At 42.2% G+C, this 26,947-nt stretch overlaps 1 protein-coding gene across 1 annotated transcript in view; it reads left to right on the plus strand.

The window, feature by feature from the left end:
- TBC1D31 (TBC1 domain family member 31) overlaps positions 1 to 26,947 on the plus strand; it is a 53,816-nt gene that overhangs the window by 17,016 nt on the left and 9,853 nt on the right. The window contains exons 5-17 of the mRNA XM_049765666.1: positions 2,347 to 2,498; positions 4,978 to 5,137; positions 8,036 to 8,236; positions 11,170 to 11,343; positions 12,656 to 12,735; positions 13,838 to 13,984; positions 16,915 to 17,048; positions 18,517 to 18,650; positions 18,979 to 19,158; positions 19,821 to 20,053; positions 20,714 to 20,866; positions 22,253 to 22,388; positions 25,184 to 25,276. Of these exons, the coding sequence (XP_049621623.1) occupies positions 2,347 to 2,498; positions 4,978 to 5,137; positions 8,036 to 8,236; positions 11,170 to 11,343; positions 12,656 to 12,735; positions 13,838 to 13,984; positions 16,915 to 17,048; positions 18,517 to 18,650; positions 18,979 to 19,158; positions 19,821 to 20,053; positions 20,714 to 20,866; positions 22,253 to 22,388; positions 25,184 to 25,276 (1,977 nt within the window). The remainder of the gene's footprint in view (positions 1 to 2,346; positions 2,499 to 4,977; positions 5,138 to 8,035; positions 8,237 to 11,169; positions 11,344 to 12,655; positions 12,736 to 13,837; positions 13,985 to 16,914; positions 17,049 to 18,516; positions 18,651 to 18,978; positions 19,159 to 19,820; positions 20,054 to 20,713; positions 20,867 to 22,252; positions 22,389 to 25,183; positions 25,277 to 26,947) is intronic.

The raw sequence follows: 26,947 nt of genomic DNA on the forward strand, positions 1-26,947 counted from the left end.
TTGCTAATATTTGCAAATGTTATTTTATCTCTTTATATAATAAATATATATTTATATTAATAAATAGGCATATGATTTTTTTTTTTTTTTTTTTGGTTTTTGGGTCACACCCAGCTGTGCTCAGGGATTACTCCTGGCTCTAAGCTCAGAAATCGCTTCTGGCATGCTCAGGGGACCACATGGGATGCTGGGATTCGAATCACCGTCCTTCTCCATGCAAGGCAAACACCTTACCTCCATGCTATCTCTCTGGCCCCGGCATATGATTTCTTTTTTTTTTTTTTTTTTTGGTTTTTGGGCCACACCCTGTGACGCTCAGGGGTTACTCCTGGCTATGTGCTCAGAAGTTGCTCCTGGCTTCTTGGGGGACCATATGGGACGCCGGGGGATCGAACCGCGGTCCGTCCTAGGCTAGCGCAGGCAAGGCAGGCACCTTACCTCCAGCGCCACCGCCCAGCCCCCGGCATATGATTTCTTAAAGTACATGGGTGATTGTTTCCAAAGGATTGATTCATAAAGTGGATTGACCGGATTAGACTTTATTTTATTGTTTTGGGGCTACAAAACAAAATCTTTGGAGGGTCACTCCTAGTGGTTCTTAGGGGACCATGTGGTTTTTTTTCCTCCTAGGTATACAATGTGTACTTCTTTCTTTCTTTCTTTTTTTTTTTTTTTTTTTTTTTTTTTGGTTTTTGGGTCACACCCAGCAGCACTCAGAGGTTACTCCTGGCTCTACGCTCAGAAATCGCCCCTGGCAGGCACAGGGAACCATATGGGATGCTGGGATTTAAACCACCATCCTTCTGCATGCAAGGCAAACACCTTACCTCCATGCTATCTCTCCGTCCCCACAATGTGTACTTCTGAATTATTCCTTCATTCCTCCATTCCCTGGTTGTTGTGTTTTTATTTTTATTTTTTATTAAAACCATTGTGGTTTATAAAGTTCTTTATAGTTATGTTTCAAACATACAATGTTTTAGGGCCAGGCCCACCATTAATATCGACCTCTCTCCACCAGTGTTCCCAGAATGTATCCAATGCCACCACCCCAGGCCCCAAGCCTGTCAGCAATAGAGGCCCATTTTAAGTTTTGATTATTAAAGTTTGGGTTCATGATGTCATTGTTGTTGACTCTGGCTTCGATTATTTAGTTCTGTTCTTTCTTCACACCATCAATGCACCTAGTTCAAATTTTTAGGTTTTACCTGTCAGCAACTGTATATAATAACATCCTTTTTGGGCCCGGAGAGATAGCACAGCGGTGTTTGCCTTACAAGCAGCCAATCCAGGACCTAGGGTGGTTGGTTCAAATCCCGGTGTCCAGACAGCCTGGAGTAACCCCTGAGCACCGCCGGGTGTGGCCCAAAAAACAAAACAAAACCAAAACAAAACATCCTTTTCTTATTTTTAACTTTTTTTTGTTTTGTTTTGTTTTGTTTTTGGGTCACATCTATTGGTGCTCAGGGTTTACTCCTGGCTCTGAGCTCAGAAATTGCTCCTGGCTAGCTCGGGGTACCATATGGGATGCCAGGATTCGAACCACCGTTCATCCTGGGTCGGTTGCATGCTATTTCTCTGGCCCCTCTTTTTTTTTTTTTTGTGGTTTTTGGGTCACACCCGGCAGTGCTCAGGGGTTATTCCTGGCTCCAGGCTCAGAAATTGCTCCTGGCAGGCACGGGGGACCATATGGGGCGCTGGGATTCGAACCGATGACCTCCTGCATGAAAGGCAACCGCCTTACCTCCATGCTATCTCTCCGGCCCCTCTCTGGCCCCTCTTTAACCTCTTTTTTTTTTTTTTTTAGCATTTAGAAGTGGTATTTAGTATATTGATAATGCAAAGTTTATATAAATAATCAATATGTCATTGAGTGTGGTCGGTATGTTATTTTAAGAATAAATCGGGCCTGGAGAGATAGCACAGCGGCGTTTGCCTTGCAAGCAGCTGATCCAGGACCAAAGGGGGTTGGTTCGAATCCTGGTGTCCCATATGGTTCCCCGTGCCTGCCAGGAGCTATTTCTCTGAGCAGACAGCCAGGAGTAACCCCTGAGCACCGCTGGGTGTGACCCAAAAACCAAAAAAAAAAAAAAAAAAAGATTAAATCTGATACGTCTAACTTCTTACTACTTTATATTCTATTTTAAAAGGATTTGCCATTCCTTGTTTATATTTATAATGGTGTGTGAGATATCAGTATTATCCTTTCATATGTTTTAAGTATCTTTTTTACAGTTTTAGGGAAAATTATCTTAAGAAACATTAAAAATTAGACATAATCATTTTAAGGTTTTGGGGTTTTGTTTGCATGTACTATTTTTTAAAACAAGAACTTCCTCTCTTAAGGTCTTCTTTCTACCACTAAGTAATACCATCCTCAGCTGTTTTAAAGATAATACCATCACTGCCTGGGAATGTGATACTTTCCTTTGCAAATACCAATTGCCACCTCCACCTGAAAGTTCCAGTATGTTATACAAAGTGTATGCTGTCACAAGGTAATGTGCATTTTAAGATACTTGAGGGGTTTTTTTTTGGGGGGGGGGTTGTTGTTTTTTTATTTAGGGGCCATATCCTATGGCAATTAGACCTTACTCCTGGCTTTGCACTCAGAAATCACTCCTTTCAGGCTCAGGAAACATATGGGATGCCAGGGATCAAACCCAGCTTAGCCAATATACAAGGCAAACTCTCTACCCACTGTACTACGTCTCCAGCCCCACTACTGAGAATTTTTAAGGAATTTGAACTTTGGTCATATTTCACAAATTTTTATTCAGAATCACTGTTAAGGAAAAGTGTCAAACTTAGTTTAAAACTTTTTCATTTTCCTTTTCTTTTTTCTTTTTTTTTTTGTTTTTTGTTTTTTTTTGTTTTTTTTTTAGGCCACACCCGGTGATGCTCAGGGATTACTCCTGGCTAATCGCTCCTGGCTTGGGGGACCATATGGGACGCAGGGGGATCAAATCGCAGTCTGTCCTAGGCTAGTGCACTCGAGGCAGACACCTTATCGCTTGCGCCATGGCTTCAGCCCCCTCATTTTACTTTATTATAGAGAATTTTAAGTAGGCACAGAAATATTTTGATTCATGTTGGCAATTCATAGGGGTTGTACCTGCTCTGCCCAAGGGTCACCCCAGCAATGCTTGGGGAACCTTATGTGGTGATGGGGATTGAACTGGGGTCAGCCATATGCAAGACTAGTAAGCATCTGAACTCCCACTTACTACTTTGATTACTACATGCACACTAAAGACCTAAGTACAGTACTCGTCCTAGCTTCATAACCAATAGTTACCCCTGCTATATCAGTAACTCCACATAATATTTTTCTTCTGACTTACACAAAAAACTTACGTGTATTATTAAATACTTCAGCGTGTCTCTAAAGGAAGGCTCTTTGGAAATATAAACATAGTTCTATTATTTTGTTTGGGGGCCACACCCAAGGGTACTCAGGTCTTACTCCTGACTGTATTACTCAGGAATCACTTACGGTGGGGCTCAGGGTTCTGGGGATCAAACACCGACTTGGCCACTTGCCAGGCAAATGTCCTACCTCCCCTTAGGTACATTAACACATTAGTAAGTTGAGTATCATATTTTAAAACAACTTTGTAATAAAGATTTATATTAAACACAAATACATAAATAAAACAGTTTTGTAAAGAATTTTACATATATTTTTAAAAGCTATTTTTTAATATATCTAGTCTATAAAATTTCTGTTTTGTACAATAATTTGTTTTCCTGGTTTGTTTACATGGTTTTATTTTTAAAGGTCATGTGTTACTCCTTTTTTTCATTTTGAGTTTTTGTTTTGAGGCCACACCTGGCAGTACCCAGGGGCCAATACTCAAGATTTTGTTGTAGTTTTAAATATAACAGTGCTATAAAAATGCAGAATAGGGGCTGGAACAGTGGCTCAGGGTGTAAGGCATCTGCCTTGCGTGCACTAGCTTAGAACAGACTGCAGTTCAATCCCCCAGCGTCCCATATGGTCCCCCCAAGCCAGGAGCGATTTTCGAGCGCATAGCCAGGAGTAACCCCCGAGTGTCACCTGGTGTGGCCCAAAAATCAAAAAAAAAAAAAAAGGCAGAATAGTCAAGGGTCAGGGATATGGCCAGGAATGTGGCTCAGCGGTGAAGTACTTGCCATGAACATATGAGATTGGATTCCTGATCTGGAAAAATATATTTGTATGTTAACAACTTCCAAATATGGTTCTGGGGAGTTGGCTCAAAGAGTTAGAAGTTTGCAAGTGCATACTTTGTATGCAGGAGCCCCAGGTTTACTCTCTCATCACCTCATCATCCAAGTACTTTGGGAGCAGCCCCTGAGCACTAATATGGGAGTAAATCAAGTCCTACCTAGTGTGGGTCCCCCAAAGGAAAAAAAAAAAAGAGCTATATATGAAATACAGACTTTGGGGGAGGGAGAGTATAGACATTTAAATATTGCTAAGTAACTGAGATAGAATAAAATTTTGTTACTGAATCATTAAACAAATATTTGTGTAGTTGGTGTCTTAATGCTATATGAAAATTTAAATATATATATATAATATACATACACACACTCCTGTGTGGTAGGCACTGGGTGCACAGTACTATTTCAATTTATAAAAATTAATTTCCTTGGGGTCGGAGAGATAGCTTGAAGGTAGGGCGTTTGCCTTGCATGCAGAAGGAGGGTGGTTCAAATTCTGGCATCCCATTGGGTCCCCCGAGGAGCCTGCCAGGCGCGATTTCTGCACGTAGAGCCAGGAGTAACTCCTGAGTGCTGCCAGGTGTGACCCAAAAAACTAAAAAAATTATTTTTATCAGAAGCACTCTTAAGTGCTCCCTAATCAGACCTGACTAGTAATGACCATATTAGATATCATGGTTCTAGAACATTCTCATCATCATCTTGGACCACATCAGATAGTTTTGCCCCTAAACCAATCATTTCGTCTTTCTCGCCTTTTTATAATAGAAATGGTCGCATCTTGGCTGCTGGAGGGAAATCAAGCCACCTTCATTTATGGTGTTTAGAAGCTCTGCGGCTCTTTAGAATCATCCAGTTGCCTGCGAAAGTTCGAGCAGTTCGTCACCTGGAGTTTCTTCCTGATAGCTTCGATGCTGGTTCGAATCAGGTCGGTAGCCTAAATAATAGGACGTTCAGTTTGGTTGAGAAAATTATGCAAATTTGAACTATATTAGTTCTCCTACTTCACTTATACCCTGATAATTGTAAAGATCTGAAATGAAAAATGATGAATTTTTGTGAAGAATATAAAATTAAAATTTTTTTTTTCTTTTCAACTTTTTTGATGTTTTGGGGTCACACCCGGCAGCGCTCAGGGGTTACTCTTGGCTTTATGCTCAGAAATCGCTCCTGGCAGGCTCCCACGACCATATGAGATGCCAGGATTCAAACTACCATCCTGCATGCAAGGCAAATGCCTTACCTCCTGGCTATCTCTCCAGCCCCTCTTTTCAATTTTTTAAAATAATTGTTTAAGTACTTTGCTCACAAAATTGTTCATGATTGAGTTTCAGTCATAGAATGTATGCCAATCCTTTACCAGGGCACATTTCCCACCACCATTGTCCCCAGTTCTCCCCATTCCCAACCTCATTGTTTCTCTCCTTTCTGACACTGTGCACTATGTTAATGAAGGGATGCTATGCATATCACTTTCTCCCCTTTCCAGCACCTAGTTCTAGTCCAGAGAGATCAGTTCCAACTATCATTGTCATAGTGGCCCCTTGTCTGCCATAGCAAGCTTCCTACCATAAACTGGTCCTCCTGGCCCTCATCTCTATTGTCTCTGGGCATTATTACCATACTTTCTTTTATTTTTCTTATATTGCACAAATGAGTGAGCTATTCTTTTTTTTTGTTTTGTTTTTGTTTTTGTTTTTGGGTCACACCCAGCAGTGCTCAGGGGTTACTCCTGGCTGTCTGCTCAGAAATAGCTCCTGGCAGGCACGGGGGACCATATGGGACACCGGGATTCGAACCAACCACCTTTGGTCCTGGATCGGCTGCTTGCAAGGCAAACGCCGCTGTGCTATCTCTCCAAGCCCATGAGTGAGCTATTCTATACCTGCCCTCTACATCTAACTCAGTTCACTCAGCATAATAATCTCCCTAGCCACCCATGTATAAGAAAATTAAAATTGAAAACATTTTTAACCATATAGTCTTCATCATTACTTATGGCATACTGGATCTTTAGCACTTTCTTTTTTGGGGGGAGACACCCAGCTGTGTTCAAGGGTTATTCCTGGCTCTATGCTCAGAAATCACTGGCAGGCTCGGGAGACCATGTGGGATGTTGGGGATCAAACCCAGGTCTGTCCTGGGTTAGCCATGTGCAAGGCAAATACCCTACCACTGTTCTATCTCTCTAGCCTCCCTTTTCTTTTTAATTTGATCCTTTAAAGTATTCCTTTGAACAAACACGCCAAGCTCCTGTTTTGCATGCACTAGCATAGTTAGGAGTATTTTTGTCATTAGATGGCCAAAGTGTTGAAGTAGGAATTCATTTATATTCAGTAATTGTAAAGATCAAAGGCAGGACTAGAATTTACCAATTCCTTACTTTGTTTTTACTAGGTTTGATCTGCCCTTACTGGTTGTCTGCAGCCTATGAAATGTGTGGTCTTTGTATCTTGTCTTAGTTTAAAAAAAATGCTTCCACACATACAAATACTTTTTGGTGGGGGCTCAAGAATTACTCCTGGCTTTGCACTCAGAAATCACTCCTGGCTTGGGGAACCATATGGGACCCTGGGGAATCGAACTGCGGTCCGCCCTAGGTCAGCTGCATGCAAGACAAACGCCCTACCGCTGCGCCACCGCTCTGGCCCCACAAATACTTTTTTTTTAATAGTTGAGTGTAGATCAAACCTTACCTTTCTTGTTTTAAATGGATGGCTTTGGATCTTACACTGTAACAAACTATATATTAATAAAATATATGCACACATATCTATGCATATAAGTATAATGTGTGTTGTGCTTCTGAAATTTTTTGAATGGTAGTCACATCCATAATTGAGAACAAAAAATAATGCAATAGCATGTGGAGAGAACTCTTACTCTCCTATTAGTCCAGTTATTCCTTTTCCACAGTCCCCATTGTTACATGTGTTTTCAATATTTTATTAGTTTGTTGGGGTGCAATACCCAGCAGTGCTCAGGCTTACTCCTGTCTCTGTAATCAGAGATTACTCCAGGGGGGGGGGGGCAGGGGTTCATATATAATGCTGCTCATTGAAGCTGAGTTGCAAAATGCAAAATCCCTACCTACTGTACTGTCTCTCTGGCCTCCAGCTTCCTTTTTTTATCTCTCTGCTTACCTTATTGCCCAAGAATTACAGGTTACCATTCTTAGCTCTAATGAAGCTGTGGGGTTGGGAAAAGCCAGCATTCCACCTTCTTGCTGCTGGCGTGTGGAGGTCAAAGACAGAAACTGTCTAACTCTTTATGCCTCTGAGAAAATCCTGATTTAGTGGACGTGTGACCTGCCTGTGGGAAGGAAGTCTCTTAGGTCAATCCCTTACATACACCCAGCCCTCCTCATCCACCCATCCTCCTCCCTCCATGTCTGCCCTGGTTGTAGCTAGGCCTGCTTGGTCCCAAGCAAAACAATCATCTTGTGCCTTCATTTACAATGCTAAAATATAAAATGGATTTCTCCAATCCACTCAAAAAACTGTTATCTTTCACTCGAATTTCACTCAAAATTTGAGTCTTTCACGCAAAAAAAATTACATAAACAAGGTCTGGAGCAACAGTGCAGAGAGTAAGTAGTGTGCTTGCCTTACACATGCCTGGCTTAGTTTCCGTTGCTGGCATCCAAACACCACCAGAATTCATTATTGATACAAAGCCAGGAGTAACCCCTGGGCATTGCTCAAAGTGGCCCCAAAACTCAAAAATCTAAATTACATAAATACACTGGTACAAATGTCTGGGTAGTTTTATGTTTAGCTATTTGAATCTTAAAGCTTTCTTCATAACTCCATTTCTCTACTCCTAGGTTCTTGGAGCACTAAGTCAAGATGGCATTATGAGATTCATTAATACACAGACTTGCAAACTTGTCTTTGAAATTGGGAGCCTGGACAAAGGCATTTGTGCAGCAGCGATTAGCCCACATGGACGGTATATTGTATCTATTATGGAAAATGGAAGCCTGAATGTGTATTCAGTTCAGGCATTAACACAAGAAATAAATAAGGTATGTTTTTACTATTTTAATTTTTTTAACTTGATTGATTGATTGATTTTGGGGCCACACCTGGCGGTGCTCAGAAATCGCCCCTGGCAGGCTGGGTAACCATGTGGGATGCCAGGAATCGAACAAGGTCCCTCCCAGATCGGATACATGCAAGGCAAATGCCCTACTGCTGTGCTATCTCTCGAGCCCCAGGTATATTTTTAAATAAACAGAATCCTTTGTTGGGGCAGAAGCAAGTGGACAGAGGATAGGTGCTTGCACATGACCCCTGATCCCCCATAATTTCTCCTGAATTGGCCAGGAATGATCCCTGAGCACAGAGTCAGAGGTAAACCCTGGGCACTGCCAGGACTGATTCTTGAGCACAAAACCAGGAGTAAGCTGAGCACTAGTAGGTATAAGCCAAAACAATAACAAGAATAAGAGTATCCTGTGATTTTGAAAATTAGAATGTTTCACCAATGTTTTTTTTTGTTTGTTTGTTTGTTTTTTGGTTTTTGGTGTTTGGGCCACACCCGGCAGCGCTCAGGGCTTACTCCTGGCTCTAGGCTCAGAAATCGCTCCTGGCAGGCTCAGTGGACCATATGGGATGCTGGGATTCAAACCACTGTCCTCTTGCATGCAAGGCAAATGCCTTGCCTCCATGCTATCTCTCCAGCCCCCTCACCAATGGTTTTATAACTTCTTTGGGCTGTATCCTTTTTTTTCCTCAGTGTTTTTTTTTTTTTGTTTTGTTTTGTTTTGTTTTGAGGTGATGGGCTCTACAGCCACACTGCCACTTTTTAATTGTTGTTTTGTTTTGTCTTTAGTTTTTGGGCCATACCAAGTAGTGATCAGGGCTTACTCCTGGTTTTGTGCTCAGGGATCACTTCTGGGGTGGGGAGCATATGTGGTGCCCAGTATTGTAAGTTGGCTCTGTACACATGCGCCCTACTCACTGGACTACCACTCTGACCTCAGTGTCTCCACATTTAGATTAAACGTGCCTCGCAAAGCTAGAAAGCAAGCTCAAATGAATGGAGCTCATACTTTGCACAGAGGTTGAATCCCCAGCCCTGAATGATCCCCTGAGCACTACTAGGAGTGGCCCCAGCAACAGTCTGGAACAATCACACACACACACACCATCCCCTCAAAAAAGAGAATAAAAAAGTATTCTACAGTTTTCTCAGTTCCTTGGGTATTACCCAGTTTTCTCAGCTGTTGCTTTCCAGTGAGCCAGATGTCCCTGCGTGGGTGACACCACCCCCCTAGTGGATACTAGCATCAAGGAGCAAGAGTATCTTAGTTGCTGTTGCCAACCTGTTGGTTCACTTAAAACAGGTAGATTTGGGGATGTAAGCATTAGGCACAAAGTGGGAGCCCAGTAATTTTTTTTTTTTTTGAAAACCAGGATTATTGAGAACCTCTAAAGTACTAATGGTCCATCGACACCACTAGCCTTATCTCAGTGGTTCTTTCCCATAATTATTGCCATAACTTTTTTCATGAGAAGTTTAATACCAGGTTGTTAGCATCAAATTTTTGATAGTTAAATATTAGAAGGTGCTTTGATTTAAAAATAAACAGCCTGTGCAATTTTTTATCTAGACAACCATTGTTCAACATCTGTGAAGGGTGAATTTTTTTTTTGTTTGCTTGTTTTGTTTTTGGGCTATATCTGTGTTCTTTTTTTTTTTTTTTTTTTTTTTTTTTTTTTTTTTTTTTTTGGTTTTTGGTTTTTGGGCCACACCCGTTGACGCTCAGGGGTTACTCCTGGCTATGCGCTCAGAAGTTGCTCCTGGCTTGGGGGACCATATGGGACACCGGGAGATCGAACCGCGGTTCATCCAAGGCTAGCACAGGCAAGGCAGGCACCTTACCTCTTGCGCCACCGCCCGGCCCCTCACTGTGTTCTTAGGGGTCATTCCTGGTGGTGCTCAGGATATCAGATGCTGGGGATTGAACCCGAGTCAGCCACATGCAAGGCAAATGCCCTACCTGCTGTGCTATCTCACTGGGCCCTTTCAGGTACCCATTTGCTCGCTGAGAGAACTTATTTTGTTTTTTTGTTTTGTTTTGTTTGTTACTTTGATTTTGGGCCATACCCAATGAAGTTCAGGGGTTACTCCTGTCTCAGGGCAACATACAGGATGCTGAGAGTCAAACTAGCTTTGGATACCTACAAGGCAAATAAATACCCTACCTGCTGTTCTATTTGCTCTGGCCCACTTTTGTAGGCCAGTTCTTAGTGCTGCCTTTTGACTGGAATGGCCTCTAAGCATAGTGCTAACATGCTGTCCAGTGCCCTAAACTGTGACATGCTTATCATTCCTAGAAAGATTTATTAAAAATTTCAAATCTAAGGGCTGGAGTGGTGACACAAGCGGTAAGGTGTCTGTCTTACCCTAGGACAGATGGTGGTTCGATCCCCCAGCGTCCCATATGGTCCCTCAAGCAGGGGCAATTTCTGAGCACAGAGCCAGATGTAACCTGAGTGTTATTGGGTGTAGCCCAAAACAAAAATAAAAAATAAAAAAAAAAGAAAGAAAGAAAAGTAAGTTCTGTTGATATTGACCATGAATCTTTTTTTTGTTTTTGGTTTTTGGGTCACACCCGGCAGCCCACTGGGATTACTCCTGGCAGGATCGGGGGGACCATATGGGATGCCAGGATTTGAACCATTGTCCTTCTGCATGCAAGGCAAATGCACTACCTTCATGCTATCTCTCCGGCCCGACTATGAATCTTGACCAAAGGATTGTCAGATTTGTAAGTCATTTTGACTTCATTTGTAAGTTGACCAGGAAGTCTTTTTTGGATCCTTTGCACTTGTCTGAAGAATAAGTGTCTATGTTAAGACTTTTTTTTTTAAGAAGAGCAAAAGTACTTTGTCGATGATTAGTTAACTGGTCTCCTTTCAAGAATAGTTCCTGGATTCTTCTTTATTTTAGCCTCCTCCTCCTCTAGTGAAAGTCATCGAAGATTTGCCCAAGAATACCTCATCTTCTGGTAATCTAAAGATGAAAGTCACATCAGGAAGAGTACAGCGGCCAGTCAGATCAAGGACAAATAAAATTCAGGATCGAATATTAAAATTGAACCTGCCTGGAAATTTAGAAAATGAGGTAAGAATGCTTCATGATTCAGTTTGCTTATCGTGACCCTGCTCCTGTCTTAGAAACTATTGTTCATGGTGTAGCCCTTGGCTCATTTAGGGAATAAAGAAAAGGTTACTACTATAATTGAAATTCTTTATATTTTTGGGGGGCGGGTGCAGTATCCAACAATGCTCAGGACTTACTTCTAGCTCTGCACAGAGATCACTCATGGCAGTGCTTGGGGACCATATGGGATGCGAGGATTCGAACACTGTTTGTCCTGAATCGGCTGCATGTAAGGCAAACGCCCTACCGCTGTGCTATCTCACCGACCCCCTCAGGATGTTTTTAAATATTTACAAATTCTATAAATATTTATTCTGTGTAGAGTATTCTGTATTTTCAATTTCAGCTCTTGGCTCACAAAGCCTAAAGCACATTATAGAAGAAATTTGATCAGGTCTTGATTTGAGGTAAAGAATAGCCATGAGGGGCTGGAGAGATAGCATGGAGGTAAGGCGTTTGCCTTTCATGCAGGAGGTCATCAGTTCGAATCCCGGCGCCCCATATGGCCCCCCGTGCCTGCCAGCAGCAATTTCTGAGCCTGGAGCCAGGAATAACCCCTGAGCACTCCCGGGTGTGACCCAAAAACCACACACACACAAAAAAAAAAAGAATAGCCATGAGGGGCCAGAGTGGTGGCATGGAGCGGTAAGGTGTCTGCCTTGCCAGCGCTAGCCTAGGATGGTTCGATCCCTTGGCGTCCATATGGTCCCCCAAGCCAGGAGTGATTTCTGAGCGCATAGCCAGGAGTAATCCCTGAGCGTCATCAGGTGTGGCCCAAAAAACAAAAAAGCAACAACAAAAAAAGAATAGTCATGAACTTTATCTGCTGTGTAGATGGATTCTCAGAAGACAGTATGTATAAAGAAAAGGACCCCATGATAAAAAAATACTCAGACAGGTACTGTAGCCCAGCAGTGCCACTCATCTTTCTTGTATGGGGCCAGATTCTGGAAAAGAACCAAAAAAATTTTTTCTTGCTGGTTTTTTTGGGGCGGATTTTGGTTTACACCCAACAGCACCCAGGGGTTACTTCTGGCTCTGCGCTCAGAAATTGCTCCTGGCAGGCTCTGGAGACCAAATGGGATGCCAGGAATCTAACTTGGGTCCATCCCAGGTCAGCTACTTGCAAGCCCTACTACCGCTGTGCTATCTCCCCAGGTCCCTTGCTTTGTATTTTGTCTAAAGATGGAAAACTGCTGTGGACTAGATTGCAACTCATCATTTTATAATTTTATTACCATGCTACTTACTGATACTCGTTTCCACCTCTTAGAATGAATTCACAGATGGATTGAACATAAAAAGTCTGAAGATCTTACTAAAAGGCTATGGTGAATATCCAGAGAAATACAGGTAAAATTTAAGTTCTTTTAAAAATTAGGGGAATTGGGGCCAGAGAGATAGCATGGAGGAAAGGCGTTTGCCTTGCATGCAGAAGGAAGGTGGTTCGAACCCCAGCATCCCAGATGGTCCCCTGGGCCTGCCAGGAGCGATTTCTGGGCGTAGAGCCAGGAATAACCCCTGAGTGCTGCCGGGTGTTCCCCCCCCCCCCCAAAAAAAAACAAGAAACAAAAAAACAAACAAAATTAGGAGATTGCCAATACTGGTGGTATTTAAGACTTAACTCCTACCTGGCTCTACACTCAAGAATCACTGCTGGTAGATGTTGCATTAAATAATTAACGATGGTGCTGGATGGTGAAGGATGGATGGTAAGATCTTTCCCTGCCATCCCAGGCCACTTGGCTCCGCAACCACCATCCAGCTGGCGGGTCCCAGGTTTAAGTGAATGGCGGAATCAGACTCATCCAGAGACAGGTATCAGGAAGCATCAACTTTATTCATGCCCTATCCACCTTATAAGCATTCAGCCATTCTTAGCTAGCCCTGCATCTTAACTCCTTTCAGCCATCTTCCCTTTCACCTCCCATGCTGGTCCAAGACCAAAAGCGCGCAAGAGCCAGCCAAAAGCTCTAATCCCCTCTGGTTCATACCTTATCTACCTTTTCCAAGACCCCTCCCAGGAATGGGCGGGGTCTTGCAGGTAAGGTCAAGTTACCTAGGGAGAAAGGGTGGGGGATGAGGCTTCAGTAGAGCTGAGGGGACCATGTGTGCTATTGACCATATAGAAAGCAAGTGCCCTATCCTCTATGCTATCTCTTTGCCTCCAAACTTAAATCCTTCTCTTTCTTTTTTGGGTTTTTGGTTTTTGGGCCACATCCAGTGATGCTCAGGGGTTACTCCTGGCTCTGTGCTCAGAAATTGCTCCTGGCTTGGCGGACCATATAGGACCCTGGGAATTGAACCGCTCTCCATCCTAGGTTAGGACATAGCAAAGCAAACACCCTACAGCTTGTGCCACCGCTCCGGCCCCGAAACTTAAATTCTTTTTATTTACTTAAAATTAATTTCATTCTTCGCCTTTTTTTTATTAAAAATGGCCTTTGCGTTTCAGAATGTTCATCTGGCGCTCTCTTCTCCAGCTGCCCGAAAATCACATGGCATTTAGTAGTCTAATGGATAAGGGGACTCATGCGGCATTTCTTAATCTTCATAAGAACTATCCTATCAAAAGCAGGAAGCTACTCCGAGTATTACAGAGGTATGTTCAACATATTATATTAATGTGTTCTCTCCCCCAAAAATATTTATACATTAAAAATGAGAAATTAATACTTGGATAGTAGAAAAACTCAGCAGGTACCACCTTAACCAAATTACTACTTCTATAATCCAGACAGGGATGAGGGCTCAAAAGGGCTGGAGCGAAGGCTTTGTATGCAAGAAATCCTGATTCTGTCACTAGTTTCTCATGCTCCCTGAGCACTGTGGGGTGTGGACATATAAATTAATAAAGGGACCAGAGCGGTGGCGCAGTGGTAGGGCGTTTGCTGCACATTTGCTTGCTTGCACCTAGGACGAACCGCAGTTCGATTCCCCGGCATCCCATATGGTCCCCAAGCCAGGAGCGATTTCTGAGCATATAGCCAAGAGTAACCCTGAGTGTGGCCCCCCAAACAACAACAAAAACAACAAATTAATAAATAAAATTAGTAGTAGCCAAACATTAGTACGTTGCATCTTCTGCAGTATCCATGCCACATCTTTTGCTGCTGTTATTGTTTTGAAATTTAAGGTTTTAGGGTTTTTTGTTTGTTTTGAAGTTCCAGGTCTTAGGCTTGCAAAACAGATATTGGGCCAGGTCTCCAGCCCCTCATAGTTTTGAAATTTCATTTGAATGATAAGAAATTATCACACTGGACCAGAGTGATAGTACAGAGGGTAGGGCATTTGCCTTGCACGTAGCCATCCCAGGTTCAGTCCCCAGCATCTCATATGTTCTCCCAAGCCTGCCAGGAGAGATTCCTGAACGCAGAGCCACGAGTGACCCCTAAGTACCACTGGGCTGTGGCCTCAAAACGAAACAGAAAGAAATTACCACACAAAGCCAAACTGAAAGGCATTTTGTGTTGTCCTTTAATAATGTCACATAAGCAAAGTAAGAAAATAAGCAAACAAAAAATTAAACTCATTTGAGGACCGGAGAGATATTATGGAGGTAGAGTGTTTGCCTTGCATGCAGAAGGACGGTGGTTCGAATCCAGGCATCCCATATGGTCCCTGAGCCTGCCAGGAGCGATTTCTGAGCATAGAGCCAGGAGTAACCCCTGGGTGCTGCCAGGTGTGACCCAAAAACCAAAATATAAATAAATAAATGCTGATTAAAACTACCTTGAATATATAAATAAGACTACAATGAAATGCCTTTTCTCACCTCAACTAAATGTTTAAACATCAGGACCAAACAGGTGTAAGACTACGAAGTAATAGGATAGGTACAGAGGGGACCACATATTCTAGCAGCCCTGGGGGTGAGGGAAGAGGATATGGGAGGTAGGACAAAAACGGAGGAGTAGGGAAGACAAACCGGTGATGGGAATCCCCCCTGATTTTATGTAAATATGTACCTAAAATATTATTGTCAACAATATGTAAGCCACTATGATCAAAATAAAAATTATGTTAAAAAAAAAGAAAAAAAAGGAAGGAGGGAAAAAAAAGTAGGTTTATAATAGCATATTAGAAAGAGTAAGAAAATAGGCATTTCTTTACACTAGTGGACATATGAAGGGAACTACTTTGAGAGGAATCATTTGATATTGGTTATTGAAATTACTAATACAGATTTCTTTGATTCAGAAATTCTGTTTCTAGGAACTCATCTGAATCTATATTGCCATACACAACATGACAATGTACAATGACGTTAAGCATGGCTTTGTTTTTTAAAGATAGGTAACAAAAGCTCATTTGTTGAAATAAGTGGTCTATACAAAGTTATAGTGTGCATCTTTAAAATACCATGATTGACCCCCCCGGCATCCCCTATGGTCCCCCAAGCCAGGAGCGATTTCTGAGTGCATAGCCAGGAGTAACCCCTGAGCTTCACCGGGTGTGGCCAAATAAAATAAAATAAAATGCCATGAAAAGGGGCCCGAGAGATAGCAGAGTTAAGGCGTTTGCCTTGCATGCAAAAGGTTGGTGGTTCAAATCCCAGCAACCCATATAGTCCCCCGAGCCTGCCAGGAGAGATTTCTGAGTATAGAGCCAGGAGGAACTCCTGAGTACTACCGGGTGTGACCCAAAAACAAAACAAAACAAAAAAACATACCATGAAGAAGCTTTGCATATACTGATGTGAATGGGCTCTTTCCAAGAAACTATCAGATGGAAAATACAAGGTAAAGAACAATGCATATAAAATACCTTTTGTGAGTTCCCATAAAAGATTAATACCAAGGCCAAGAGAGCTTGCTTAGTGGGCTGAGTACAAGCTTTACCTACTCAGTCCTGCACCCCGTGTTCCTCTAAGCATTACTGGAGTGGCCCCGAGCAGACCTGGGAGTAGCCCCTAAACGAGACCTACCCTCTCCATAGACATTTTTTTATTTTGGCTTTTTGGCTTTTTTGGTGCACAAGTGGTGATGCTTAGGGGTTGGTCCTGGTTCCGTACTCAAGGATTATTTCTGTCAGCGCTTGGGGAACCATATAGGATACTGGGGATTGAACCTGGTCAGCCACTTACGAGGCACTGTACTATTATGTCTCTGGGCACCCCCACTTTTTAAAACAAAAAAATAGAATAAAAAGAATCGCTAGTTTTCACTGGTTCTGGGAAGATGGGTGAAAAATGTTAAGACTAGGGCCGGGAAGGTGGCGCTAGAGGTAAGGTGTCTGCCTTACAAGCGCTAGCCAAGGAACGGACCACGGTTCGATCCCCTGGCATCCCATATGGTCCCCCCCAAGCCAGGGGCGATTTCTGAGCACATAGCCAGGAGTAACCCCTGAGCGTCAAACGGGTGTGGCCCAAAAACAAAAAAAAAAAAAAAAAAAAAAAAAATGTTAAGACTAGGAGGACAAATATTTTACCAGATTCTGTATCAAAAGATTCTCTGATGTATATTCAAGCAAATCAAATAACAAATTTAATTATAGACATTTCTGCACCTCATTTTCCTGATTTATTCACAGAACCTTATCTGCATTAGCTCACTGGTCTGCCATCTTTAGCGACACACCGTATCTGCCACTCTTGGCCTTTCCATTTGTCAAGCTATTCCCAAACAACCAACTTATCTGTTTTGAAGTTGTTGCTACTCTCATAAGTAAGTAAGAAATGCCAAATAAGAATACCAATGGTGGGCCTGGAGAGATAGCACAGCGAAGTTTGCCTTGCAAGCAGCCGATCCAGGACCTAAGGTGGTTGGTTCAAATCCCAGTGTCCCATATGGTCCCCCGTGCCTGCCAGGAGCTATTTCTGAGTAGACAGCCAGGAGTAACCCCTGAGCACCGCCGGGTGTGGCCCAAAAATCAAAAAAAAAAAAAAAAATACCAATGGTAAATTAGTGTACACTCTCCTGGTGTCTTTGGTAGTTTTGAGCAGTGTTAGCATGAACCTTTGAGCTACAGCAGAAGGTGGATGATTTGATATTAATAGATGGACCTTTTTATTTTTATTTTTTGGGGGGGGCCACACCCAGGTGACGCTCAGGGATTACCCTGGCTATTCGCTCAGAAATCACTCCTGGCTCGGGGGACCATATGGGATGCCAGGGGATCGAACCCAGGTCCGTCCTGGGTCAGCTGTGTGCAAGGCAAACGCCCTACTGCTGTGCTATCTCTGCAGCCCCAAACCTTTTTATTTTTAAACATTTTGAAAACCCTTTTAGGAGCTGCTAGATATTGTTGGAAGGAGGTAGGTGCCTTCCATCAGTTTTTGTTCCTTAGACTGTGAGCTTGGCCACTATGCCTGTTGTGGCTGGGCTGACCACTGCCCTCCCGCTCATCTCTATGTTACAACTGTCCTATCATGTGGATATTGTTGCCATTGACCAGTTAAGAGTTGAAACCCATCCTGGTGGTTTCTTATTAGATATCCCACATGGGATGCCAGGATTCAAACCACCATCCTTCTGCATGCAAGGCGAATGCTCTACCTCCATGCTATCTCTTAGGCCCCAAGGATGTTCTTCTTAACCTGGAGAAATTGGAATATATGAAAAACCACCTTATTGGGTCTGGAGCAAAAGCACAGTGGGTAGCGTGTCTGCCTTACACTGACCCAGGTTCAATCCCCAGAACCCCAAATGGTCTCCTGAGCTTGTCAGGAGTAATTTCTGAGTGCAGAGTCAGGAGTAATACCTGAGTGCTGCCAGGTGTGGCCCAGAAACAAATCAAAACAAAAACAAAAACAAAAAACAACCCAAAAAGCACACATTATCAGCAGGAACCAAGCAAATATCTTATACCATAAGACAAGGAATATTGTAGGAAATATTGTCTGTGTTTACTTCTTGTTTTGTCTGTTACTGTTGTTTGCTGGGAGAATTCAATCGAGGGCTTCAGAGACAAACACATACACACAGAGACACAGTCTGTCTGTCTGTCTGTCTGTCTCTCTTAGATTTGTATACACTTGAAATACTATGTTAGCAAGATAGATTTTAGAATTTTTTTTTGTAGAGTTTTATTAAAGGGCATTGGAGAAGTAAATAGTGGATGCATTTAAGAACAACGCTATGCTTTGATAATACATAAAGGTAACGAAAATTTTTCTTTCTTTTTCCTTCATAGTCAATTGGTGTCAACACTGGTTTGAATATTTTCCTAACCCTCCCATCAATATTCTTAGTATGATTGAAAATGTTTTAGCATTCCATGACAAAGAATTGTTGCAGCACTTCATTAGCCACAATATAACTGCCCAGGTAAGATGTGTCAGCGTTTTACAATATGCTAACTGATTTTGGAAGCTAGCATCGGCTCTGATAAAAATAAAGCTGGGGTTTGTTTTGGTAAGGGTAGAGTAACATCAGCGTCCTTCATTTTATATTTTTGACAGTATTCCATTCCTTTCTCTCACTAAACTGCTTTCGTGAAAATCTGTAAAGAAGGGTCCAGACATAAGGTAGTTCTTTTCATAATTATGTTTTTAATATCATGATTTGAATAGCTAACTCTAACATAAGAGTTTATTAGCAGTGACTCTCAAGTTTTTTTCCCTTGAAAACTGTAATCGTTTCTTATTGACTCCAGCTGTATGCCTGGCCTCTTTTGGTGTCCCTGTTCTCACAAGTTCTGACAAGAGAGGAGTGGCTGAAATTGTTTGATAATATCTTTTCCAACCACCCGTCCTTCCTCCTGGTAACCGTCGTGGCCTACAACATATGTTCTAGGATTCCTTTACTGCACTGCAAAATTAAAGATGATTTTGAGGTAAATCACCTTTTCTTAAGGGGTTCTTCTCAAATTTTGCTAATTTTAGGGAAAATTTCCTGGTTCATTATAAATCCCTCTCAGGTATGAGTGGAAATATTGTACCAAATAAGTTATATCCCATCCTCGCATCCTTTGTGGCTATTCAACAGGAAAATTACAGCAGACTGTTGGCATTAAAATCAGAGCTTCAGCCAGCGAGATGGTACAGATGGGAAGGCTCTTTTCTTGCCTGGCATGCAGCTCTCCTAGGTTTGATCCCCAGCACCCCATATGGTCCTGAGAACCACTAGAAATGATCCCTGAGTACAGAACCAGGAATAAACCCTGAGCATCACAAGTGTGTAAAAAAGAAAAAAGAAAGTTCTAGTAAATTTGTGATTTTTAGGGACGGAAGCAGTGGCACAAGTGGTAAGGCGTCTGTCTTGCCTGCGCTAGCCTAGGATGGACCACGGTTCAATACCCTAGTGTCTCATATGGTCCCCCGAGCCAGGAGCGATTTCTGAGTGCATAGCCAGGAGTAAACCCCTGAGTGTCACCGGGTATGGCCCAAAAACCAAAACAAAAAAAAAACATTAATTTGTGATTTTTAGGTACTTTCATTCTGCTTCATAATTGCCTTGTTACATAATCCTCAACTTAAATGTTACGTTTTCTTACAGTACTTTTTTCACCATTCGAATAACCTGGATATCAGTGTGGTGGTTAGAGAAGCTTACCATCTCATGGCCACCACTCCTGCCGACATTCATCCAGAGAAGATGCTTAATGTCTTTGTGGCACTAACAAAAGGACAATATCCAGTGTTTAATCAGTATCCGAAGTTTATTGTGGACTATCAGACACAAGAGCGAGAAAGAATAAGGAATGATGAGTTGGATTTCTTAAGAGAGAGGTAATTATGGATTGGGTTTATAGAAACAAAAGCTTTTATAACTCTGAAAAAGGCAAATTGGTATAAGAACAACTTATGTTAAAAAAAAAAAAGAAAAGCTTATGCTAAAAAGTATTTTATAAACTTAAACTTTGAGGACCAGAGCAATCATACAACTATAGGACATTTGCCTGGCACACGACTGATTCAGGCATAATCCTCGGCATCCCAGAGCACCACCAGGCGTAATTCCTGAGTGCAGAGCCAGGAATAGCCCCTGAGCATTGTCAGGTGTGGGCCCAAAATACACACAAACAAAAATAGACTTTGAAAGCTGGAAACACGGCCGGGCGGTGGCGCTAAAGGTAAGGTGTCTGCCTTGCCAGCACTAGCCTAGGACGGACCGCGGTTCGATCCCCCGGTGTCCCATATGGTCCCCCAAGCCAGGAGCGACTTCTGAGCGCATAGCCAGGAGTAACCCCTGAGCGTCAAATGGGTGTGGCCCAAAAACCAAAAAAAAAAAAAAAAAGAAAGCTGGAAACACCTTTCAAGGGATTTAAGTCTTGCATCTAAAATTATTCATAATCACATAAAGATATTGGGTGGGCCTGTTTTTAAACCAACAAATGGTGTAGTCTTCCTGTTTGTGTTTTGCTGCAACGATAATTTTATCTCCTTAAGGCAAACAGTCGAAGATATGCAAGCGGAAGTCAACCAGCAGAGAGTCGAAGATGAAGCCTGGTACCAAAAACAAGAACAACTCTGCAGAGCTGAGGCGGCAAGAAGAGAAATGCTCTTACAGGAAGAGGAGAAGATAGTACAGCAAAGAGAAAGGTGCATTTTATTTTCTCTCATTTCTCATTATGCCAGCAGTACTGTCTGTTGCATTACCTGGCTATGGAGTTTTCACTAAGCAAATATCAAGGCAAATAGAAAGAACCCAGTTTATACCACTGTTTAAAAAAATAAAAAACAGGTGTAAGGGCTAGAATGATTAAATAGTTAGCTGGTGGGATGCTTGCTTTATACAGTTTGATCTCCGGCATCTCATATGGTCCCCAAGCACTACCAGGAGTGCTTTCTGAGTAACCTCTGAAAACTGCCAGATGTGCCCCACAAACCAAAAATAAATAAATGAAAATTAAGGAATTAAAAACTTTTTTTTTGATTTGTTTTTGAACCACACCTGGTGTTGTTCAGGGGTTACTCCTGGCTCTGTGCTCAGAAATCACCACTGACTTGGGAGCCATATGGGATGCCAGGGGATTGAACATCAGTCTGTCCTGGGTCAACTGAGTGCAAGGCAAACGCTCTACCACTGCGCCATCACTCTGGCCCCTAAAATCATTAATTTTTTTTTTTGTTTGTGGGCCATGTCTGGTGGTGCTCAGGGGTTATTCTTGGCTCTGCACTCAGAAATCATTCCTGGCAAACTCAGAGGACCATATGGGATGCCAGGGATCGAACTCATGTTAACCACATGCAAGACAAACATCCTACCCTATCGCTCTGGCCCCTTAAAAACATTTTTTTTTTTTTTTTTTTTTGGTTTTTGGGCCACACCCGTTTGACGCTCAGGGGTTACTCCTGGCTATGTGCTCAGAAATCGCCCCTGGCTTGGGGGGACCATATGGGACGCCGGGGGATCGAACCGCGGTCCGTTCCTTGGCTAGCGCTTGTAAGGCAGACACCTTACCTCTAGCGCCACCTTCCCGGCCCCCTTAAAAACATTTTTTTGTTTGTTTGTTTTTGGGTAACACCCAGCAGTACTCAGGGGTTACTCCTGGCTCTATGCTCAGAAATCGCTCCTGGCAGGCTCGGGAGACCATATGGGATGCCGGGATTCGAACCACCGTCCTTCTGCATGCAAGGCGTGCCCTACCTCCATGCTATCTCTCCGCCCCCTTAAAATAATTTTAAAAGCAGGTGTGTAGGGCTCTGGCCCTACATTCAACTGCCCCAGTTTGGATTTCCGACACCCCAGATCAGTCTCCTGAGGCATGACAGAGCTGCAAGCAAGTCCTAAGCACTGCTGGGTGTGGGCCCCCTCTATACACAAAAGCACTTGAGTATAAATTCAATGGCTGATAGCTCACTGTCATCACACTCAATTTTTATCAAGCATATTATAAAAATTGCAAAATGTACTTCCCCATACTTGTACTTCTCTGTTGGGAGATGTTTTTATTCGTTCCCCCGGGTGTGATTTTTTTGTTTTAGACTGGCAGCTGTGAAGAGAGAGCTAAAAGTAAAGGAAATGCACTTACAAGATGCCTCACGAAGGCGCCTGTTGAAGCTCCAGCAAGACCAGCGGGAAATGGAACTAAGACGACTGGAGGATGAAATTGATAGAAAGGTTCCTTGTTTTTCTCCCGAGGCTCTTATATTTTGCCACTTACCTTCAGGTTCATTATCATTCCTGGAGTTCTCCATGAAATTAAGTAACCCACTGAATTTCACTCAGTTTCCCCCTTGGCTATTCTTAGTTTCATCTGTCTTCTGTGGTTAAATATTTCAGAAATGCCTGGAGAATGAGTCAGAATGACTTGTGTCCTTGGTGGCCTTTTCTTTTTTTTTTTTTTTTTCTTTTAAGGCCTTTTCGTTAAGAATAGAAGTATCATGGGGCTTGGAGTGGTGGCACAAGTGGTAGGGCATTTGCCTTGCAGGCGCTGACCTAGGGCGGACTGAGCTTCAATCCCCCAGTGTTCCGTATGATCCCCTGAGTAAGGAGCGATTTCTGAGCACATAGCCATGAGTAACCTCTGAGCGTCACCAGTGTGGCCCAAAAATCAAAATAAAGAATAGAAGTTTCAACGGTGATTGTGAAGAACTTTCACTGGGACCACAAAGAACAACTTTGGGGTTGGACAGCTTAGTATTCCCAGAGCCTGTAGTTGGTCTTATATGGCAGGATGCTTCAGAATAGGGTCTCCCTGTGTTTAGGCCAAAGGTTTTTCCTTTCTATTTTCCCCATCTTTTGCTGTGCCTATGCACAAAAAAACAAAACAAAACAAAAAAAAAAACCCAAAGAAACAAATAAACAACCCCAACACACACACACACACATATACACCCTTTTTTCCCTTTTTTTCTTATCTTTTAAATAGGGGCTCCCACCTTTTTCATAGAACCTTGGGACACAGATTACTTTGTTTTACCACATAGTCTCCCATTTTTCTATAAAACTAAAAAGAAAGGAATAAAGAAAGGACTGGGGGGCAGGGGCCAAGTGGCCCCAGATGTATTGGTGGGGAAAATAATGACAACTAAATATCCAAGCCAAAGTCAACAACAGTAGAATCAAGGGACCCTAAAATTTGACAAACTAAACTTAACTGGGCCTGTTACGTGGCTGGCCAGGGGTCAAAAGGTGGGATATAGGAGGCAATCCACCTCCATTGATGGAGGAAGGTTCTGAAATTCAACTGTGAAAGACTCTGTACATCACAATTGTTTCAATAAAATAAAATTCAAAAGAAAAAAGAGCTAACAGCAAAAAAGGGGGACTTATTTTTGAACATCAAAATTTATACATGGCCAATATAAAGATTCCCATTATACAAATGATATGTGCAATTAAAAATGGACCTTCGGGCCCGGAGAGAGAGCATAGGGCATTTGCCTTGCAAGCAGCCGATCCAGGACCAAAGGTGGTTGGTTCAAATCCCGGTGTCCCATATGGTCCCCGTGCCTGCCAGGAGCTATTTCTGAGCAGACAGCCAGGAGTAACCCCTGAGCAACACCGGGTATGGCCCAAAAACCAAAAAAAAAGGACATTCTCTACTTTTTAAATTTTTTTATCCTATGAGATAAACTTTTTTTTGTTTGTTTGGTTTTTGTTTTGGGGCCACACCCACCCAGCAGCATTTAAGGGTTACTCCTGGCTCTGCACTCAGAAATCACTCCTGGCAGGCTCAGGGGACCACATGGGATGCCGGGAGTCAAACTGCCATCTATCCTGAATTGGCTGCATGCAAAGCAAGTGCCCTACTGCTGTGCTGTTGCTCTGCCCCCCTGGAATAAACCTTTAAGAAAGTTTTTGTAGCCTTTTAGATTTCATGACTAGCTAAAGGAATAATTGCATTCGTTTTCTCTCTCTCTGTTTCTCTCTTTTCCTTTTAAGCACTGTGGATTTTGATATTGTTACTGAGAGTTTCATTAGTATCGCCTTCTTTGAGCTCTAGCTGTCACATTTTAAGTGTGCAACAGCCCTGCTGTGGTTAGTGGCTGCCATTGAGCAGAATTGGGTTATTAGCCTTTTACCTGTTGTACATGTTTTCTTTTGGTCTAAGTTGTTAGTATGAGAATAGAATCTCTTTAACACTGCAGAATATTTTAATTTTTAGATAAGTAGATCATATGCTTTGTTATCATCCCTTAATAATTGGAACTCTACACAACCACATATTTAAAATGATAGCTAAGATTTTGTTTTATGTCTTAAAAATACCTTATCCAGGGCCAGAAAGATAGTCCAACAGGTTAGGGTGCTTGCCTTGCATATGGCTGACCTAGATTTGGTCCCCAGTATCCCAGATAGTCCCTGGAGCACTGCTAGGAGTGACCCCTGAGCACCACTGGGTGTGCCCCCCAATACTAACCCTTATTCAGAAACTAGTATGTAAGAATGAAAAGAAAAAAAAAATGAAAAGCATCCAAGTAATCAAATGTTAAAGAAAGATGAATTCTAACTTAACTAAACTCACACGTGTTGATAGTTCACAGTAAATTTAAACATGGAATTGCTGTGGCCAACCTGAATTTATAATTATAGAAATTTAGAGGGAAAAGAACATTAGATATGTATATTGCATTTAACAAGAGGAAACATTCTATATTTTGATCCACCCCAAATATAAATTGCCCAGGTTTTTCTGACTTGTAAAACTGGCTAATGCGATATGGTTAAAAACTGCCATCTGTCCTCCCCGTCTGGGTAGATGGAACATATGGTAACTCTGCTTTCTTTTTTAGAAAATTTAGCTTCACTTTAATTCAGATATCATTCCTATATCCCACAGTACATGTTAATACGCTGTCAATTACTCTAGTTTTAAAGACCCAATTGCCTTGAAATACTTTCAATATATTGTTACAGTATTATTGCGTCTATTATACCCACTTTTTTTTTTCTTTTTGGTTCCGCCATAGTTGCAAATGAGAGATCGAGAAATTACTACGACTGCCAGAGACATAGAAATGAAACATCTGGAGCTTGAATCACAAAAGAGATTATATGAGAAGGTACATATCAGCTATTTCCAATGTTAATAAGGAAGGGTGGGACAAGAATGGCTGAACATGGCCTTGAGGTGCTGGAGACCTCGGTTACATCCCATGCACCAGCCGATACCCCAAATACTACAGAAAGTAGCCCCAAGCACTGCTAGGTATGGCTCCCAACTCAAAAGGTGGGGGGTGGGAGATGAAGACAGGTTTTATTCATACTCTTTGTAGATTATATTCATGACTTTCCAGTGTTTATTTATATTTCTCCTTTTCTTTTTCAAGCAGAATATAGTATTATACAGGATTCAATGGAAGCCAAAAACGTTTGAATGCGCAGTTTACTACATTTCTTTAATTCATGTTTCTTGTAGCAATTTTAGTCTGGTGTCTGAAGCACCAGCTGTGAGCCCAGATTTTGCCTCAAGCTCTTCTCTATCCACTTTCTACATTTTCCTCTGTATTACAGAGACTGAAAAATTATCTAAATATTTTACAGGGGGGAGTAAAGGGAAGGTGTTTGCTTTGCATGTGGCTGACCCAGGTTCAACCCCCAGCATCCCTTATGGTCCCCAAGCCTGCCAGAGTGATCCCTGAACACAGACAGAGCCTTGAGGAACACCAGATGTGGCCCCAAACCAAAGCAAAACAAAAAATATTTCACCAGAGCGCCTTGTAAAACAAGAGCTGAAAAATATTTTCTGTGTTTATTTGGTTTGGGGGGGGGGGGTCACACACACCAGTGTCAGGGCTTACTCTTGACTCCGCTCTGGGTTTATTTCCAGTGGACTTATGATACCAAACCCAGGTGAGCCAAGTACAAGGCTATACCCTACCCACTGTACGACCATCCCAGTACTTTAAATCTGAAACTTCTCAAATCAAATTAGCAAGCACCTTACTTAGTACATGAAATTCAATTTTCCTACTAACTACTACAAAAAGAAACTTTGTTAAGAGAAATATTATTTAACATGAACATTTTGTTATTCATTATTGTTGAAAGCCCTCTTGTGCCCTCTTAAAAGTCAGGCTTTGAGGGATGGGGTGCTAAAAAAAAAAAAAGTCAGGCATTGAGCCTCAGATTGGTGATCAGAGGTAAGCATAGAACAGATGCCATGCATGACTGTTTTTCACATTAAATAACACTTAAAATATAGTATCTGATTGTAATCTACAGTCATCATTTACGTGTTTGTTTCCACAGTGAATATTTTAAATTTTCTTTTATTTGGTCTGTTTGAGGACATACCTAGTGGTGCTGTGGGGCTCAGACTTCTCAGGGGTCGACCCTGGGCATCAAACCCAGATCTCCCTGCAAGTATAACATGTGCTCCAGCCCCTTTAGCCACCTCCTCAGCCCCACAATCCATTTCTTTTTAGTCTCCTTTAAGTTGGAAACATTTCTTTTGAAAACAGACCAGCAAAACACCAAATAACTGGAACTGTTCTTGAGTCTTGAATGACACATTTCAGAAGCACTTTGGTCACTATTTGACAGTGCTCTTCAATTAATGTTTGTCGTTGCCTCGTGATTAGACCCAACTTAACATACTTTTGGCAGGAAGGCCACAGAAAAGAGGATTCTTTCATTTTCCTTTTGAATGGGAGTATTTTGGTTCTATATTTTGTTGGGGGGCACACCTGGATATGTTCTGGGCTGCTACAGAGTCTGCTCTGGCTCATTTC

The sequence above is a fragment of the Suncus etruscus genome, chromosome 19 (genome assembly GCF_024139225.1).
Source record: "Suncus etruscus isolate mSunEtr1 chromosome 19, mSunEtr1.pri.cur, whole genome shotgun sequence".
In the NCBI taxonomy this organism is placed as follows: domain Eukaryota; kingdom Metazoa; phylum Chordata; class Mammalia; order Eulipotyphla; family Soricidae; genus Suncus; species Suncus etruscus.